Here is a 20306-nt window from a genome sequence, read left to right as displayed (position 1 = left end):
AATATCTAACATTATAAACGTCGTCATTTTAGGTATATGGATCGTCAATAACGTTAATTTTCTCTATTATATGAAACGTATCATAATCTGGTGATTAAAATAATTTACACAACACGAACTAAGTGGTCTCTATAATAAAGAAATTATTATCATTCCTTGAGATCCATATTTAAGCACCATAAATAATAGAGTTATAAGCATTTAATATAAAAAAAATTAAGAATTATCTATTAACAAATACTAATTTATATTTTTTTCATTAATAAAAAAACTAGTTTTCTTATGTCTTTTGTCATTTTTTAATAACAAGGCTAATTCAGTCATATTCTATCCACATATTTTAATCATTTAACGCCGTCACGACCGACCTTTTAATTACAAACCAATGGATCGTTTGAACTTTGACATCCGTCTCGATATTCTCCCCTCCATGTTCACGCGCCACGTGTAGCTTGTGAGATCTCCAAGATCTCTAAAGATGCTATCGAGACACCCAAGCTCTCGGCTTTTGATTCTGTCCAGCTCAGCCATCCTTTGGCCCCTGATTGTTGGCCATGTGGAAGCATCTCCATCCGACGTGGAATTTCTTACACGTCCACTTTATCCACGTCATCATAATAGAATCTTCTTGCAACTTGATTTAATACTGTATCTTTTACGCTCTCCCCGTCTCCTAAACAAAAGGTCGGCGATTTCTCTTCCGATTCACTCTGTTTCTTGTGCAGTCAAATTAGTTTTTCCTAAATAAATACAAAAAAATTAACCTGCAATTCGTTAATAATAGCTGAAAATTCTCGTTTTAATGTGAAATATTATGCTTTGAAATTAATTTCTGGCTTAATTTTTGCGCTAATTTTAAATTGAAATATGTTTCCGATCGAGCTCAAAAATGGAGGTTAGTTGGTGATTTTGCGAGGATTTCTTCGTTTCTAGCGTCTGTAAGTTCTTTAGTTTTTTTATTAAGTTTGTGTAATTTCTTTTATTGAACTACTTTACTTTTTCCGACGTAGATTTCAGATTTGCTTTTACTTTGAAGAGTTGAGAAATAACGTTTGTTTTAGTTTAGTAGTTCTATACTTCTTTAGATCTTTCGATTTGGTTTTCATTGGTACTAGAAAAGCTTTACTTTAATATTAAGAGCAGATTTGCAGTTGCTTGATTTTAGGGTTTTGGCCTAGAAGTCTTTAAATTTTATTTGGTATAGATAATTTGTTTATGTGTAGAATTAAGCTTGTTTTCTGGAACGTTGAGACTGTTCCTTAAAATGAGGAAATATATCCTGGACTCGGACTTTTGCTTGATTGAATTTAAAGGTTAGATAATGGTGGATTACTTTGATAGGTCCTCCGTTTTAATTACAGGGTGAAAGCTGCTTAGGGAGCATGGAGTTGGTCACTGAAGATTAACAGGAGTTATATTTTCCAGTGGTGATTTATTTTACTTTTATTATGGAACCCCTTTGTGATTTTCTCATGTTTTAGGTTGATCTGTGTGCATTTTTAGAGGTTTGGCTTCTTGGAGACAAACTTATGTTCTATTTGTTTTGTGAATTGGAAGATTTTCGCTGTTTCAATGCAAGGCCATCTGTACTGTTATCAATCTTTTTCTTTTCTGGTTTACAGGTAAGTGTCCAGATGATTGTTTATAGCAACGGTGAAAAAGGGATAAGAGAACTGAATCATCAGCTACATGATGATAACAAGATAATTTCAAATGGTACTGTGACTGAGGAACGTGTGACACTGAAAGGAGATGACCTGAAAGTTAACGAGACTGAAAATGTAAAAGATGGTCATTTGGGGGCTGTTCAGGGACTTCGGCCCCCTGCTGTGGTGTCAATACCACAGCAACAGCCTCAAAATGCAATGTGTTGTTGGGAGAGGTTTTTGCATGTAAGAACGGTTACTGTTCTGCTAGTAGAAAATGATGATTCTACTCGTCATGTTGTCACCGCACTTCTGCGCAATTGTAGTTATGAAGGTTAGTGATTCAAGTCTTTCCAGGACTGTAAAACAAAACAATTTTGCTCTACTGTTTTTCTTCGGCTGAATCGTCACAAAAATCCTGGCACACCTTTATCAAGGTTTGGAGGTTGTTCTATGAATAATAAAATTTCTTATGCTTGCAACCTTCAGATATTTCATGCCACGCTGAATGGAAGCTGATTTCTCAACTGGATTGATTTGATTATTAGTCTCTCTAACTACAAAACTTGAAAATGTTACTAGTTTTGTATTTTTTCCTGTTGAGAAATCAAATTAAGCTAAGCCTAATCCAGCTTGCAATAGCACTTGTGGCCAGAAATTTTCTTATTTGTATTTTGCATTTTATCGGTTCATAGCTTCATATACTTGAATATTTGGTTAGATTTTGTCGATGTAATTTTATGATGCCTATTTATATCTTATCAGTTATTTCATATTTAGTTCTCTCTTCATTTCCTTTTATATGAGAGGCATGCTAATCCAGAATTCTTGACTTATCAATTATCTGATCTAGTATAGTAGCTTATGTGCCTATGCCAACTGAACCACTAACTTTTTATTCCCAGTTATTGAAGCTTCAAATGGGTTACAAGCTTGGGAGATACTAGAAGATTTGACCAATCATATTGATCTTGTGTTGACTGAGGTGGTTATCCCCGGTTTAGCTGGCATTGTTCTTTTAAGCAAGATTGTGAACCACAAAACACGTAAAAACATTCCTGTGATCAGTACGTTCTCCAGTCTCTGCTGTTTTTTGTTAATTGTTCTGGAATTTCTTATTCTTGCTTTCACTTTGAGATCTCTCGAGTAGATACTTTCAACTACTAATTTTGATGAGATCTGCATGCAGTGATGTCATCTCATGATTCGATGAATGTAGTCTTTAAGTGTTTGTCGAAAGGTGCTGTTGACTTTTTACTGAAGCCTATTCGAAAGAATGAACTTAAGAACCTTTGGCAGCATGTGTGGAGGAGATGCCATAGTGTGAGTTGTTAACTTATACTTCAGATTTAGACGGTCTGTGATTAGTAGAGATTGGAAACCAATGTACTAGCCAGCTTTTCTTATTGTTTCCTGTTTCATTTTCAAGCAGTATATAAAAATATTTTAAACTAGAAATTTTCAATTGTACGAAGAAGGTAATGTTATAGGACTGGTGTTAATTGGAATAATTTCTACTTATACACCTTTGTTATTATGTTCTTGTACTCCATCCATACATCTGTAAAGGGGAAAATGCAAAAAATAAATAAGGAGGAGAAGAGAGAATTGATTATTTATAAAAAAATGAAGAGATAGAGATAATTGAATTATATTTTATACTTTCATTGTTTTCTTTGCTAAATGATTAACTTTTTGCTCCCACAGTCTAGTGGTAGTGGAAGTGAGAGTGGAACACAAACTCAAAAATCTGTGAAATCAAAAAATGTTGAGAAATCTGACAACTCTGGCAGCAATGATGAGGACGATAACAGGAGCATCGATCTAAATGTTGGGGATGGCAGTGATGATGGGAGTGGTACTCAGGTATTATAAGTTTGCCCTTAGGTTTCAGAATATTTTAATGAGGTTAGTATCTAGTAGAGATGTTTAGGCATTGCAGTGTAGAAATCTTCCATTGAACTATAATTTGCAGCTTGATTTCTGAAACTGATACTCATTCATTGATTTATGTCAAATTTTCGTGAGGGTAATCCTTTTTTTTATTATGCACTGATTTGTAATATTTAAAGATATCATGTTTTTGAATCTTTGATTGTAATGGGATTAAACTTTCATTCAAGTTATAAGTCAAAAAACTAGTGAGAGAAGGTCCCGCCTCTCTCTTGGTGTATTCTTTTTTCCAAACCCGATTCCCTCCCCCTTCTATCTTGGTTGGGAATTTCGGTGGCTGTACCACCGTTATCACCGTTCGCTGTCCACTGTCACCGTTCGCCGTCCACCATCCACCGCACTCCGATCTCCGTTCGACGCCGTTTTTCTCAGGGAAAATCGTCTGCTTACGGAGATTCCAAATCTGAGCTTAGAATTGCGATCAAGTCTTTAAATCGGCGCAGATCTTAACTTTGTTCACTGCCGATTTTCGCCGCCAACCGCCGTCCGTGTTTGACACTGTCTCACCACCAAGCTCTGCGTCTTTTGGCGATCAAAACCCCCTTATCATAGAGTCGAGTTTCGTTGCTGCTCTTTGGGAGTTCGTTTTGAACTGTTCCGAGATTGTGTAAAGTTGAATGGTGGAGTTATAGATATGGAGGATAGAGTCAATGTGCCGTTGGTTTCTGCCTGGGGTATTTTGTAAATAAGGTACAGGTAGTTTGCTTTTGTTTCCAATTTCGGCTGCTTTCTTGGATAATAGGTATACTCGTTCCGACACTGCTATTGCAAATCTGAAGGTGCATTCGTCAATTCCAGCTTAGTATGTTCCGATATCCTTCGGTAGCTATGGGACCGTCTCGGATCCGAGGTATGTTGTTCCTTGAGATTTTCAACGCCTACTCACCTTTGGGTTTTAACAAACGAGATAAAAGACTAAGATTAAAGGTTCCGTCCGAGACCTTTGCTTCAAGGTCGGCAGCTACGAACTGATTACAATTTTTACAGTCTCGGCAGAGTAACAAAATTTGTTTGGACTGTAAAAATAAAACAGTGGGCTTCTGTAACATACGGTGTTTTCATGTGCTCAGAGTGTTCCTGCAAACACCAAGGATTAGGTGTAAATATCTCTTTCGTTCAATCTGTCAACATAGATTCCTGGTCAGATATCCAAATTAAGAAAATAGAATCGGGTAGCAACGACAAGCTCAACGAGTTTTTGGCACGATATGGTATTCCTAAAGAAACTGATATCATTACCAAGTATAACACTACTGCTGCGAGTATTTACCGTGATCGTATGCAAGCTCTTGCTGAGGGCCGTGTATGGAAGAACCCAGCTGTTGTGAAGGAAACTGTCAATGGTGGTTCTGGTGGTAATCAGAAGCAATCGGCAAGTGCTTCTACATCCGGAAATTATCAAGGTAGTAGAATGGGAGGTGTTAAGATGAAGTCGAGGTCGAGTGAGGACAAGTATAAGAAATCCCGTTTGGACGTGTTATCGGCAAAAATGAGACCTTTTTGGCCAACAAAAAGGCGGATTATAAATTTAGGCCTGAAGGTTTGCCTCCTTCACAACGAAGGAATTATGGGATAATCGAATCAAAAGATTGGTGGAAGGAAGGACATACAAATGTTAGTAATGGGTACAGAAGTGGATGCTTCACGTTATTCATTGAAAACCTACCAGAGAAGATCTATTGGAAGAGACTGAGATCTTTATTTTGTACTCACGGTCATGTAATTGATGCCTTCATTCCTAACAAAAGAAATTCGAAAGGGGTTCGTTTTGGGTTCATTCGCTACGCAACAATTGAAGAAGCAAGGAAAGCGACATCAAAGATGAATGGTGCTCATATTTACGGTAACAAAATTAGAGCCTCTTTGGCTAAATATAAGCCTCGACAGTCTTATTAGAGAAAGTCTCGACGGTTGTTCAACGTAAGTCTGGGATGGAAGTTTGTTCGAGGAATAAACACGGTGAAGTTGAGGGTGTTGTGGACGAAGATAAACTTCACGTGTTGAGTAACTGTCTTGTGGGCTGGTGCAAGAACTTCATCAAAATCGGTAATCTTGTTAACCAAATGCAAGCCAAATGAGTCTATGGTTTCATGCTAATGAGAGCTGCTGGAAATGTAGTTCTAATGGTTTTTGAAGAGTCTGATTCGTTGAGCAGTGTGAAGAATGATAAATTAAAGACTCTTGAAAAGTGGTTTTCCAGAGTTGAAGCTTGGTCAGAGAGTCTGGTGGTGGAGTGTCGTCGCGCGTGGTTAGTTTGCGAAGGAGTTCTTTTCCACGCTTGGAATTGGGATACTTTCAAAAACATTGCAGCTAAGTGGGGCAAATTATTAGCAATCAACAACAGCTGTGAGTTTCCATCGTCTTTTGATCGGGCAAAAATTCAAATACTCACAAAGGCTCAAGTAAGAATTGATGAGTTGTTGGAGTTGAAGGTCGGTGCTAATTTGTTCAAAATCATGGTGCAAGAAATTGATCCTTCCTTTAAACCTAATTCTTGGGTCCCTGAAGATTGTGCGATATTTAATTAGAACTTGTTCCTTCAATTGGATCGTAACTGTTCAGGAGCTCGATTCAGAGGCGTTTCTTTTAGTTTTAGTTTTAGTTTTAATGATAGCAAGTGTTGGTTTTTTGTTCTGTTATGTTCTTTTACGTTGTTTTTATTCCTTTTGCTTGAGGTTTATTTTAGAAATTGGGTTATTGTCTTTGGGGCCTTTTTGTTGACGATGGGAGATTTTTAGGTGTTATGTTTTTTTTGTATTGTTGTGTATTCCCTTATGAGGGTATTCGGTGTTTTCACATGTACTTGGTGTTCTATTTAATAAATTATGAGGCACTCTTTTCTTCCTTCCAATGTTCTTCAACATACTTCTTAGTATGTGGAAGAATACGAAGGGAGTTTTTAATGAGACCTCCAACTTTTATCAAAAAAAAAAAAACTTTCATTCAAGTTTAATGTAAAGACCCAATGTTCCACTGAAACCACTATAGCATAAAATGAGTTCTGATTTGCAACTACAAGTCATTGAGCTAACAAATAACCTCTGCCTATCTTAACCTTTGCTTAGGAAATGTGCATGTATTGAGAGAACTGTGTATTCTTATAAAGTTATTTAGTATCCCATACCCGTGCTTGAAAGATTGTTATTATGTTAAGAGATAGCTAATAATTTTTTTATCTTCCGACTTCAACAGCATCTTAATAATTTGTCACATTATTTCCTGCTAATACATGTATAATTTGTACATCTAGATTCAGTGACAAAATGCAACCTACTGATCCATTTTTAGACTTTCATATCTTCATTATTTTTTCACTTTTGACTGAGCCTTAATCTGAAACGTATGGCAGTCTTCACGATCTATTTTATGCATTCCGAACTTAGGGCTGCATTATCATTAGAAGTCACATTCCTAATCACTTGAAACCTTGTGGTGTATGGGCTCTTACCTCTATTTTCCTTATCCTTAACGCTTGAGCTGAATAGTTCTCGAATCTTGGATCATTAGATTGCATAAGTAATTAGAAACCTTTACCTATATGTACGGGAAAACTATTAGTGTATTCTCCTTTTGCAGAGTTCTTGGACAAAGCAAGCAGCAGAAGTTGATAGCCCCTGTCCAGTCTCACACCGGGATCGAGTTGCTGAGCACCCTGATAGTACATGTGCCCAAGTTATCCATTCCAATGCAGAAGTATCTGGGAACATAAGGGTGCCAGTGACTGCAGCAAGGGAGTGCCAAGAACGAGATGAACAGCTTGGTAAATATGAATTTTTAGGTGTAGCATAGCATATATCTTGCTGGCTAAATCTTTCGTAAAAAAAAAGAAGAAAAAATGGAATATCTTTTCGTTCTTTCCTTTTTCCTGACCCTTTCTATTTCAGACAATGTTGCAATGGGTAAAGACCTGGATATGGGCATGCTGAGGAATGTAGATTTACAACTAAATAGTACAGTTGAGGCCTCAATCAAAACAGTTGGAACAGAACAAATTAACCTAATTGAGGTGGGTTCCAGTAAATTTAACGTACAGATTGATAAAAGAAAGCTGGACCTTAATAGTGAAACTCCATCTTGCAAACTGAAGCCTGAAGCTGCAACTCAAAATGGCATCACCTCCAAGACTACTGATCTGGAGAAGGAAACTGCAGAGTACGAGGCTTCAAACAAACTTCCCAAGATCTCAGATAGCAATGATAAAACCATCAATGATTCCAAGGAACTATCATCTATTGAACTCGGCTTGAAGAGACTTAGAGGAGTTAAAGATGATGGGAATGTGGTTAGGGATGAGCGAAATGTTTTAAGACGTTCAGACTCTTCTGCCTTCTCAAGGTATAAGGGAGGGGAGGGGACTGAGGGGCTAACAAATATGAACATCAATTAACTGAATCACAGAGAAGTTCTCTCTAAAGATTTGTTGAGTTCTGAATAGTTTTGACTGTTGTGTCTGTTGCCTGCAGGTATAACACATCATCAAATGCAAATAAGGTTCCCGTTGTCAACATTGGAAGAACCTCATCTGCACTTGATAATAATTTAGAACTGATGGGAAAAGAATCAGTGTGCAATGTTCGATCTCATTTTGCTAGTGATTGTCCAAATCAATGCTCAAATGTTGGTAGTGATAACATTGATATGGGCTCCACAACTAATAATGCTTTCGCTAAGCCAGCTGTTTTGAAGAACAAGTCAGCTGCATCATTGAGAGTTGGATCTTCACATCCATCCCCTACTTTCCAGCCTATGAAAAATGATGTTATGAGTGCTACTCAGAAAGTTGTGTTAGGCAGGGCTGTGGATGTAACTACTAAAGGAGGAGTAGCTCAACCTAGAGACGAAGAGCTCCAAATGGATCATCATCCCCCAGACCATTATGATCACCATGACCATCTTACCCGCAGTAGGCAACAGAAGGAACAGCCATCTGAACACGATGATTTATCTTTGAAAAAAATGGCTGCTGATGCTCCTCATTGTGGGTCGTCCAATGTGTTGGGTGGACCTGTTGAAGGAAATGGTGCCAACTACAGTGTCAATGGAAGTGGCTCAGGTAGTAACCATGGAAGCAATGTGCCAAATGGAAGTAGCATAGCTGTCAATACTATAGGCACAAACATGGAAAGTGCCAATGGAATTGCTGGGAAAAGCGGAAGTGGTGATTCTAGTGGGAGTGGGAGTAAGGCAGAGCAGAGCAAGTCTGCTCATAGGGAAGCTGCCTTGACCAAATTTCGTCAGAAGAGGAAAGAACGATGCTTCCGGAAAAAGGTAACGTAGATTGAGCTGTTTAATAATATACAAGATATTGGAAGTTTGCCTTTAAAATCTTCAGGGCACTAGCACGTATTTTAGTTTCGGTTTTGACTTGGAAAACTGTTTTGCTTCAATCTTCGTGCTCATCATTGTTTGGAAAACTATCAGTAAAATTTTCTTAATATTTCGGATTTTCCAGGTTCGGTACCAAAGCAGGAAACAACTAGCAGAACAAAGACCTCGCAGCATCCGAGGTCAATTCATACGGCAAACAGTGAACAAAAATGATCCGGCATCCGAAGGTAATTCATGAGACAAATAGTGAACAGAAGCACAAGCAGAGCAAGAGATAACAAATTTAACCCCCCCCTCCCCTACTGAATATTTGGTCCACTCATTATGAGAAGACCTCGGTGTAGACTTGGATGATGTTGACTGCATTTCATTGCTGTAAACCTTTGTTATTGTCTCCTTCATTTATGTATTTAACTTGTGCATTAGCAATTAGGGGAACTGCAGAAGATAAGAAGACATCTAAAATAAGATCCAATTTCATTGTGTGTGCTGGATTCATGAACATCATTGAACAATTGGGTGCTTTCAAAACCTTTTATTCATATTCATTTTTATTATTTCTATATTTCTTTGTCAAGCTGTGTTAATCTTGAAGATTGGACTGGAAAATTCTGAGAAAATAGGAAGAAGCAAACGATTCCGATATACAAAATGAGGAATCGAACCCTTGCTTTTATAAGGAAGAAAATATGGGTAATTCTGTAAAATATGATGAGATCAATTATTAGAAAATCTCAACCGTCCCCCGAATAGGGATGGAATATGGACGGGGCAGGTGCAATAACCCTTTTCTATTTACGTACCTTCTTAATATTTTCGTATTCATTATCTATTCATTATCCATGACGGGTAAAATTCTTAAATTCACACCAATTTATATGAGTACATTCTCAAATTTGCTCTTATAGTCATTACCCAACTCTAGGAGTGGCAATCAGGCGAGGAAAAAATGAAAACCATGGGGATCCGGACTGACGGAATATAGAATAACCGAAATCTTCATCCTGTCGCAACCATGTGGATTGGAGTCGCCACCGATCATTTATTTAAAAATAAATGGGTTGATCGGATACCCTATTTCTTACCCGATCTGCGTCTTACCAGAAATATGTCGGGCTCGGGAGTCGGTTACGGTCAAGGAAGGATTAGCACCTTTGAACCGCCCTTTTGGTACTACGTAATTTCCAGTTGTCTTAATTAAGAAAATTGTAATTTTAAATTAAAAGGTAAAATTTGATCATGAATTACTTACCTCTGATTAATTGACGAAAATACCCTTAAAAAGTCATAAGATGTGTTAGAGGGAAAATATGAATAAATGAAAAAAAAAGAAGAATAAAAATAAATAAAAATAAAAGGAAAAATAAATAAATAAATAAATGAAATATATATATATATAAAAATGAGTAAAATAGAAAAATAATAATCATAACAATAATGATAGTAATATGAAAATATAATATAATATAAATAAATAAAAAAAATCAAAAACAAAAATAAATAAATAATATATAAATCAAATATAAAAGTATACATATAATGATAATTGGCTTATAAATAAACTGTTAAAACATACATATATACATATAATGATAAAGTAAAAAAAACTAAATAAAGATAATTACAATATATATATATGGTAATAATACGCTTATAAGTAAAATATTTAAAAAAAAGTATATATATATATATATAAATAATATCTAAAAAATATATGTATTATAATAATAATATATATTGTAAAAAATCAATTGAAAATCATTTAAAAAATATACGTATATATATTTATATAATGACAATAATGTAAATAATAAATAAATAAAAATATCCATACAATAAATAAAATGACTAATATAAAGAAAAATAAAGATTAGGGCCAAATTTGAAAGATAATTAACGTTGATATTGCGCATTAGGGGGATAAAAAATGAACACGCCTCGGGATAGATCTAGGTTCGAAACTTCGAAACCCTACTCATTTTTTGTTATCGGCGCAACCCACGTTTTGGGTTATTCGAACCAAATCTCAAGAAAAATAACATACACATGCGAGAAATGAACGAATCAAAAAAATGCTACAGTTTATTTCCTTTTCGAATCGTTTACAATAGCTTTGCCTTTGTATTTTCCGTGCTTTCCTCTGTATTTTGTCTGTAAATCGTGTGTTACAATAGTGAGTTACAATGGCTATTTATAGTGCTTGTGGATCCTATCTTTAGGAGTTTAAAGCATAGTAGAACTCTATCCTATTTTTAGGAGTTTGAATCCTAGCAAAATTTTATCATATTTTTAGGAGTTTGAATCCTAGTAGGACGAAAAGGTGTGTTGACAACTGCCCCTCTTTGCCCATAGTCGTGTAACGGGGATAAGGCAAAGATTAAAAGACACACTTTTCGTTCAGTGGAGTTGAAAATTGACTCTGATGTTTCAATAACTCCCTGTCAAATTGAGTTACGGATGACTCCTCCGTCGTGAAGCCGAGTTCATCTTGAAATGATATGAAATTGAAGTCGTAGTTCGGAATTTGAATCAGCATGTGGCTTCTCGTTGCCCTTCGGTCTTCTTCTCGGTTTAAAGACCTTGGATCAGAATCGAACTCAGAAATCTTCATTGACATATAGCTTTTGCTTGAAAATGGTTGCTTGTCACTAAAGCACGGTTAACCCAGGTCCTCTTCTCGACTTGAAAACCTCGACTGCAACCGGAAAGTAGTGCGATTGATGTGTCATCGAGCTGAATGGAATCGAACTCGACAATTTTGATGGCATATAACCCTTCTAGCCTTGAGTTATGCTGTAAATGATGTGCCTTGGAGGTGAGCGTAGTCGAACTCGAAGGTCTTTGTTGACATATACTCCTTCTTTGAGTTGGATATCCTTCGTCGTGAAGTTGAAACCGCGGGTGTCCCCTTCGTCGTGAAGTTGAGCCTGAAATTGGATATCCTTCGTCGTGAAGTTAAAATCCAAGTAAGTAGCATTGTTCTGAGTCCAATATCCTCCGTCGTGAAGTTGAAATTGGCTCTGGAACCGGGAAATTGTTTGTTGACAACCAGCCGTCCCTTCGTTCTGAAGTTGAACTTGTGTTGTCTCGAGTCCAATATCCTTCGTTGTGAAGTTGAAATTGACTCTGAATGAAATTTTGTTGACAATCAGCCGCCCCTTCGTCGTGAAGATGAGCTTGTGTTACCTTGGGTTCAAGATCATTCGCTAAGAAGTTGAAATTGGCTCTGAAATTGGGAAGTTGTTTATTGACAACCAGCGGTCCCTTCGTCGTGAAGTTGAACTTGCGTTGTCTTGAGTCCAATATCCTACGATGTGAAGTTGAAATTGGCTCTGAAATTGGGAAATTATTTATTGACAACCAGCGGTCCCTTCGTCGTGAAGTTGAACTTGCGTTGTCTGGAGTCCAATATCCTTCGTTGTGAAGTTGAAATTGGCTCTAAAATTGAGAAGGTGTTTGTTGACAACTAGCGGTCCCTTCGTCGTGAAGTTGAACTTGCGTTGTCTGGAGTCCAATATCCTTCGCTGTGAAGTTGAAATTGGCTCTGAAATTGGGAAGTTGTTTATTGACAACCAGCAGTCCCTTCGTCGTGAAGTTGAACTTGCATTGTCTTGAGTCCAATATCATTCACTGTGAAGTTGAAATTGGCTCTAAAATTGGGAAATTATTTGTTGACAACCAGCGGTCCCTTCGTCGTGAAGTTGAACTTGCGTTGTCTGGAGTCCAATATCCTTCATTGTGAAGTTGAAATTGGCTCTGAAATTGAGAAGTTATTTGTTGACAACCAGCGGTCCCTTCGTCGTGAAGTTGAACTTGCGTTGTCTGGAGTCCAAAATCATTCGTTGTGAAGTTGAAATTGGCTCTGAAATTGAGAAGTTGTTTGTTAACAACCAGCGGTCCCTTCGTTGTGAAGTTGAACTTGCGTTGTCTGGAGTCCAATATCCTTCGCTGTGAAGTTAAATTTGGCTATGAAATTGGGAAGTTGTTTATTGACAACCAGCGGTCCCTTCGTCGTGAAGTTGAACTTGCGTTGTCTGGAGTCCAATATCCTTCGTTGTGAAGTTGAAATTGGCTCTGAAATTGAGAAGTTGTTTGTTGACAACCAGTGGTCCATTCGTCGTGAAGTTGAACTTGCGTTGTCTGGAGTCCAATATCCTTCGCTGTGAAGTTGAAATTGGCTCTGAAATTGGAAAGTTATTTATTGACAACCAGCGGTCCCTTTGTCGTGAAGTTGAACTTGTGTTGTCTGGAGTCCAATATCCTTCGCTGTGAAGTTGAAATTGGATCTGAAATTGGGAAATTGTTTATTGACAACCAACGGTCCCTTCGTCGTGAAGTTGAACTTGCGTTGTCTGGAGTCCAATATCCTTCGCTGTAAAGTTGAAATTGGCTCCGAAATTGGAAAATTGTTGTTGACAACCAGCCGTCCCTTCGTTGTGAAGTTGAACTTGTGTTGTCTTGAGTGGCATGATATCCTCCGTCGTGGATTTGAAATCGTGGATGTTTGGCTTCGAGCTAGATATCCTTCGCTGTGAAGTTGAAATCTACTCTCGAGCAAATTGTGAGTTCGAGAGAAACTTTCAATCTGTCGAGTTGGTCGAAGTGTAGCTTCTTGCTGCTGAGTTAAGAAACAAACATGAATCTTTAAAGGTGCTTTTGAATCGATTATCCTTCGTCTTGAAGTCGAAACTTGACTATAAAAGCTGCAAAAAATTATGTATGTGGAAAATGATAAATATGATGCTCTAAAATGTATGCATAAGATGCATGTAACATGAATTGGTTATATTTTATCTCCTGAAAAAGGTCTGATAATTTGCATTAGGATGTTGAATCCCCAAATGATGCCCCAATATCCAAAAATGCCCAAATATTTGATGTTGAATCTTCAAAGATGCCCCAAATGTTCCTCATTTCTTGCTTCAGCATTGATTCTGAGCATGAGTTTTGTGTCTAAAAGTCACATGTCATTTACCAAGATCCACTCTAGAGAGACTGTCTTGTTTGAAAAAAAATGTTTTTCTTTCTCTTTTATTTTCAAAGTTATGAAAATATCAATTAAAAGAGTTTTGAAAAATGTTTTATCCAAAGTTTTGAAAATATTGTCACTTTCACGGTTTTACAATTGAGACGAATCATAAACTAGAGTTCATCGGATATCAAAGAATTAATTAAGATGTTAATCCTTCAATAAATTATAGCTATTTGACACGTGCCAAGATCAAAGCTATCTTTGGGAAATGGTTAAGTAAGGAAAGGATAAAAATGTCTCAGGTTATTATGTTTGGTCAAAGGTTTGGCATTTGATGCTCAAAGGTTTGGCATTTGATGCTCAAAGGTTTGATGGGGTAGCTTGCATGCTCCTCTACTGGAAGTGTTCTCCGACTCTCAGCTTTCATGGTCACATTTGGATTTGTGTGATCGCCTCAGTTGCACAATTTTTATATTCGAGCCTCCTTTTTCAGATTTTCAACTCGAATCCTCCTTTGGTTTCAAGACATTATTCCGGATTTACCTCTTGAACCCCTTTGTTATTTTTCTCTACCATGCATTAATTACATTGTTTTTTTTGCAAACAAAGATTAATCCTGATGGGCGGGATGAAATCTGAAGATAGTCTCTTATGTTTAGAAATCCATGTATGATTAGAAGGGACTTTTAAGGCACGCAATGTAGGCCAGGGTTCATGGTTATGAAAAAAAGGATAAATAAGCCCAAACAAGTGTTTCAGGGTGTTGAACCAATAATCAATTCATTCTGATGCCTTCAATCATGTCCTGCTCAAAATGTCTCTCTCTTGATGCTCTATGATCTTCGAGTGAAGTGATTCAGTGATTCGGGAATATTTATGCTTGATCAATCTCATAATTTGAAGCTTGATGCGCCATTTGTCTTCAGGGAATCTTTGCATGTGCTTTTTGTCCCTTTTTCTTTTTTATTTTTGTTCTTTCTTTTTTCTTTTGTTTTCTTTTGCTTCTTTTTTTTTATTTTTTTATTTTTGTTATGATTGAATCTTCGCACTTGGTTCACCTTTCGGCATCTCATCTGAATCAATACATTCACTCATGCGAGCAGATTTGCTCCACCTTCCCCCCAGTGTGGAGGGTGATCCTTGGTTAGGGTTGAATCAGAAGAAAAACACTATAGGCTTAAAAGGGGACACAAGGGATATATTTTTTCTCCTGCTATGAAGGGATAAAGAAAAAAAAACCGTTCATCATCTCATACATGTAAATCTTCACATAAGAGGTATCCCCAGGGGGATAGATTTTCAGGATTAATTTCATTCACATGAAAACAGTGTAGTTAATGCGTGATAGAATTATTTCGAATGATTTTTTTTGCTCCCCATATGTCTCAATGTTCAGGCTATCTGTAAAATGCCCCAATTTAGAAGAATGCTCCTGTTCAAATGAACAAACTCAATGCCTTGGGTTTTAATGGTAAAAAAAGGTCAACTTTGAGTCTAAAAAGACAGTGGTGTGATCTTATTGACTCAAAGAAGGGTATTGGTGTATCAGAAAGGTAAAGGCAATGTTCAAGAATTTTAAAGGGAGGTAATGTCAAAATTTGGTCTTTTTTGTAATGATCAAGTTATTTTATTTTGGGGTTTGAGACAGGATAAGAAAGGTCTAATCTTGTCATATGTCAAAAATCTATAATTCTTGAAGAATTAAAAGAATCCTTAATTCATTTAATATTCAAAGAACTAAAGATTAAAATTTGTTCAACTGCTCCACGTTAGAAAGTAGCATAAATTCAATCGTTTAAAAGATTAAGCAAAAGATCAAAGATGTGTTCAAATAAAATAATCCTCTAAGTGCAAATGGTATATGCCATGCCCCCTTCTTCAGCAAGCGTCTTACAGTTTTTAGAAGAATGTTTGGGGCTTCTTACGTGGTAACAGCTAGCAGCTTCAACATCGTAGCCCTTAGGATATGGGGATTCTTTTCTTAGATCATCCTGGCAGGCTTAGTCCTACAATCAGCTGATCCAGCTCCTACTGTACTGATTTCAGTTTTTTTCTTTAATTGATTCACTTGCTTCTATGTGGTGTCATGTGGTTTAAAACCACTTCATCGAATCCTTCATGACTTAATTTCATGTTTGTGAAAATGCTTAAAAACGTAGATGAAGATGCAAAAATGCAAAAATGCAAAATGCAAGGATGCATGAAATGTTCGAGGCATTGATCCAGAAAAGTGTCCATTATTATAAATAATCTTTACTTAGACACAAATGTTTTATCTTGTAAGAGACGTAAAAATAATCAAAGGTACATTCGGACTAAATCCTCTAGACTCCGAATAGCTTCCAGCAGGTTGACAAGTCTTCTGTTTTCATCTGTCACTGGTTATATGCCTTTTCGGACCACTCCAGCTTCCCTTGCCAGGCCATGTAGATGGCGAGCTGCCTTCTGTACTTGATCCAGGAAGTCTCGGATGACTGCGTCACTGGCATTCACCCTTTGTTGTGCTTTCTCCCAATGGAAACGCCATTGTAAACCTCCATCGAAGGGCACTATCTGAAGCTCGCTTGCTTGCTTCTTGAACCCATCTACAATATCTTCTAACTTAGCTATTGTTTTGCCATCTCTCTCTCATGTTGTCTCTCCAGATCAGCCATTCGGATTCTCAAGCATTGGTTTTGATGCTGACTGTCTGCTAAGCGCCTTTGGGCAGTCTTCATCTGTTCCTTACAAGCTCTCTCATCAGGCCATTCGAACTTTCTTTTCAGGCTATGAGCTTCGTATTTCCAGTATTCAGAAGCCACTTTCAACTTGGAGTTATCCTTGACTTTATCTTAATACCCTTTTCTCAAGTCTTTGAGCTCAAAACAGACCTTTTTCTGTTCTTTTTCAAGTTTGTCTGCTCGATCTTTCTGAGAGTCGGCATCTAGCTTCCATTGATAGCGCTTACAGCTTCAAACTCTGTCTTGGCTATCTCAAGTTCAGAAGGGACAGGCCTGAGATATTCTTCCATGGTCCGGGTGTCCTCACAGTCTGGCACCGGGATATTGTCATTTTTTCTCAATATTCTCCACTCCACATAGTCCAGAGTAAGCATGTTTTTGGCAGCTACAACATCCATTTGGAATACTTTCTTCCATGAATCGACTGCTTCCTTGATCATCTTCTTATAGTTGTGACTGTGATACTCAAACTCTAATCTAGCTAGTCGCATGTTACTGGGACAAACTGACGTGCCTCATACTGTCTAAGGGCTAACAATGGAGCATACCCAACTGCACCCCAAAGTCCAAGTAAGGTCATAGTGTCGGAGTCCCCCACATCGAAAAAGAACGTCACTGAGGAACAACCAGGGGGCTCTTCAAGTAATATCTCGGTCTTGATAGATGAGTGAAGACTTTCATCCACTTCTCTTTTGAAGTTCCTTCATGCCATTTCATGGTGATGAACTCTCTCAAAGGTGAATACGTAGTGCTAAATCGGTGGTAGGCAACCCTATTAGTCTTCCAGAAGTGGCTATGAATCCAGACTTGAAAGACCTGAACACATCCAATGAATCTATCTCCGCCAGCTCTTCGGCAATGGTTTAGAGACCGAAAGGTCTCGGCTAAGATGGTTGGTGCTGGGTTGACCCATTTCGGAAGTTGCTCAAACAGTTCCACCACGGCTACGTCAATGCATCCCAAAATATTCGGAAAGATGATCAAGCCATACAGACCTAGTGCAAAAAAGGTCTATAGTCTTCCATTCATCAGGGTGGTCATTCATTAGTTTCCTTATGTGAATCCACTCAATTCCCTGCCCGTTATCTTTGTTTCGGAGTCGGTCAGTTACCCACTTTTCATCAACTCCTGCAATCTTAGCCAGTCTGTTCTTAAAAGGCTGACTCTTGATGTGTTTGATATAGGCTCGCTCCAGTTTAATGCTTTCACAGTGCAATAGTGTAGTATACTCCTCGATGGTAGGTACCATGTCCTCCTGGTTAAAAGTGAAGCAACTGTATCCCGGGTTCCAGAATCGAACCAAGGCTCTAATTAAGGGCTCATCGGTCTTAACATGAAGCAAAAGTGCAATGTCACCATACCGCCAACTGAACTTCTATTTCTGATCATTCTTCCAACTGTCCCAGATGTCTCGAAGTTCTTGCACGTTGTTATGTTTTGATAGAGGCGTAGCTAACCAGCTCTGACACATTGTTTTCTTGAAGACTGTCTCCCTTTTCCTTCTGAGTCTTCTCGGACCATAGTCGTACCTCGGGGTTTTTAATCTCTTTTATTACAACACCTTTGTCCATTAATGCAAATTATTTATGGTTAACAAACACGTTTTTTGGTGGAACAACACCTCTTTGAAATGATGCAAGTGATGAAAATAAAATAAAATAAAGATGAAAAGAGTTAGTGAGGTGAAAAATAATAAAAAACGATCATAAAAATGAAAGTCCTACCCCACATGATATCTACCCAACATGCTTATTATTCCTACCCGAACATGATCTCTATCCCGCAAATTGATTTTGAACAAGTCCTAACCGCATAAATTTCTAGTTCACATGCTTTGAACAGAAAATAAAGCATGAAATAAGAACAACATAGGGTTTAAAATAAGGTTTTGGGGTGGGCTCTAATTCTCCACAGTCTCCCAGTTTAGGTTCTAAAAAAGGTACCCGAGTTCTCCTTGTTAGTGCCCCCTTGGGCTTGCCAGACCCTTAATCCTAAACCCATTACAGGCTTGTGTGGACTAAGTTAAACTCGAGAGGACACATTCCCTTATGTCTATGCGGAGAATTAATTCACACGAAGACATAAGGTATATGAATCCCGAAGGCTACTTGCTAGGCATATGCGGTGAATAAATTCACACGAATGCGTCGCTTTCACCCCCACTTAAAACAGGTTCGGAGCTCGGGTTTAGAGCCTTAGATGAAAAAGTTTGGAAAGCTGAAATCATTAGAAAACGGTTAGTTCAACTATTTACTCGAAAAAATATAATAAAAGGTAAGTAATAAGGATCGAAATGTTACCTTAAAATTTAAACTTACCTTTTTCATTAAAAAGACAACTGGAAATTACCTTAGCCTGACTCACTTACCTGTGTCCCCAGCGGAGTCGCCAAGCTGTCGCAACCGTCTTTCGGTTGGGCCCCGGAATTGGGCTTCGACTTGAAAAATGTGGATTAGAGTCGCCACCGATCATTTATCTAAAAATAAATGGGTTGATCGGATACCTATTTCTTACCTGATCTGCGTCTTACCAGAAATATGTCGGGCTCGGGAGTCGGTTACGGTCAAGGAAGGATTAGCACCTTTGAACCGCCCTTTCGGTACTACGTAATTTCCAGTTGTCTTAATTAAGAAAATTGTAATTTTAAATTAAAAGGTAAAATTTGATCATGAATTACTTACCTCTGATTAATTGACGAAAATACTCTTAAAAAGTCATAAGATGTGTTAGAGGGAAAAAATGAATAAATGAAAAAAATGAAGAATAAAAATAAGTAAAATTAAATAAAAATAAAAGGATAAATAAATAAATAAATAAAATATTAATATATATATATATATAAATGAGTAAAATAGAAAAATAATAATCATAACAATAATGATAGTATATGAAAATATAATATATATAAACAAATAAAAAAACTAAATAATAAATAAATAAATAAATATATAAATCAAATATAAAAGTATACATATAATGATAATTGGCTTATAAATAAACTATTAAAACATACATATATATACATATAATGATAAAGTAAAAAAAAACTAAATAAAGATAATTACAATATATATATATGGTAATAATACGCTTATAAGTAAAATATTTAAAAAAAGTATATATATATATATATATATATATATAAATAATATCTAAAAAATATATATGTATATATAATAATAATATATATTGTAAAAAAATTAATTGAAAATCATTTAAAAAACATAAGTATATATATTTATATAATGACAATAATGTAAATATTAAATAAATAAAAATATCCATACAATAAATAAAATGACTAATATAAAGAAAAATAAAGATTGGGGCCAAATTTGAAAGACAATTAACGTTGATATTGCGCATTAGGGGGATAAAAAATGAACACGCCTCGGGATAGATCTAGGTTCGAAACTTCGAAACCCCACTCATTTTTGGTCATCGGAGCAACCCACGTTTTGGGTTATTCGAACCAAATCTCAAGAAAAATAACATGCACATGCGAGAAATGAACGAATCAAAAAAATGCTACCTTTTATTTCCTTTTCGAATCGTTTACAATAGCTTTGCCTTTGTATTTTCCGTGCTTTCCTTTGTATTTTGTCTGTAAATCGTGTGTTATAATAGTGAGTTACAATGACTATTTATAGTGCTTGTGGATCCTATATTTAGGAGTTAAAATCATAG

General features: G+C 36.8%; 1 protein-coding gene across 1 annotated transcript; it reads left to right on the top strand.

Moving 5' to 3' along the window:
• The first annotated feature begins 737 nt into the window (after positions 1-737).
• LOC120209815 (two-component response regulator-like APRR7) lies at positions 738-9484 on the top strand. Its single transcript, XM_039208717.1, has 10 exons — positions 738-938; positions 1362-1427; positions 1623-1980; positions 2552-2713; positions 2836-2969; positions 3354-3512; positions 7176-7359; positions 7484-7934; positions 8063-8867; positions 9052-9484. Exons 3-10 carry the CDS (start codon positions 1635-1637, stop codon positions 9163-9165), a joined length of 2355 nt encoding a protein of 784 aa, XP_039064648.1. The 5' UTR covers positions 738-938; positions 1362-1427; positions 1623-1634; the 3' UTR covers positions 9166-9484.
• Positions 9485-20306: the final 10822 nt, after the last annotated feature.

The sequence above is a fragment of the Hibiscus syriacus genome, unplaced genomic scaffold (genome assembly GCF_006381635.1).
Source record: "Hibiscus syriacus cultivar Baekdansim isolate YM2019G1 unplaced genomic scaffold, ASM638163v2 tig00020298_pilon, whole genome shotgun sequence".
NCBI lineage: Eukaryota > Viridiplantae > Streptophyta > Magnoliopsida > Malvales > Malvaceae > Hibiscus > Hibiscus syriacus.
Note: the sequence above shows the minus strand (reverse complement) of the source record. Positions and strands in the feature narration are given on the sequence as shown.

Coding starts and splice junctions, on each gene's coding strand:
- LOC120209815 (XM_039208717.1), top strand. CDS start 1,635: ATGATTGTTTATAGCAACGGTGAAAAAGGGATAAGAGAACTGAATCAT. Junction 2,714..2,835: donor TAAAAACATTCCTGTGATCA/GTACGTTCTCCA, acceptor ATCTGCATGCAG/TGATGTCATCTCATGATTCG. Junction 7,935..8,062: donor GACTCTTCTGCCTTCTCAAG/GTATAAGGGAGG, acceptor TGTTGCCTGCAG/GTATAACACATCATCAAATG.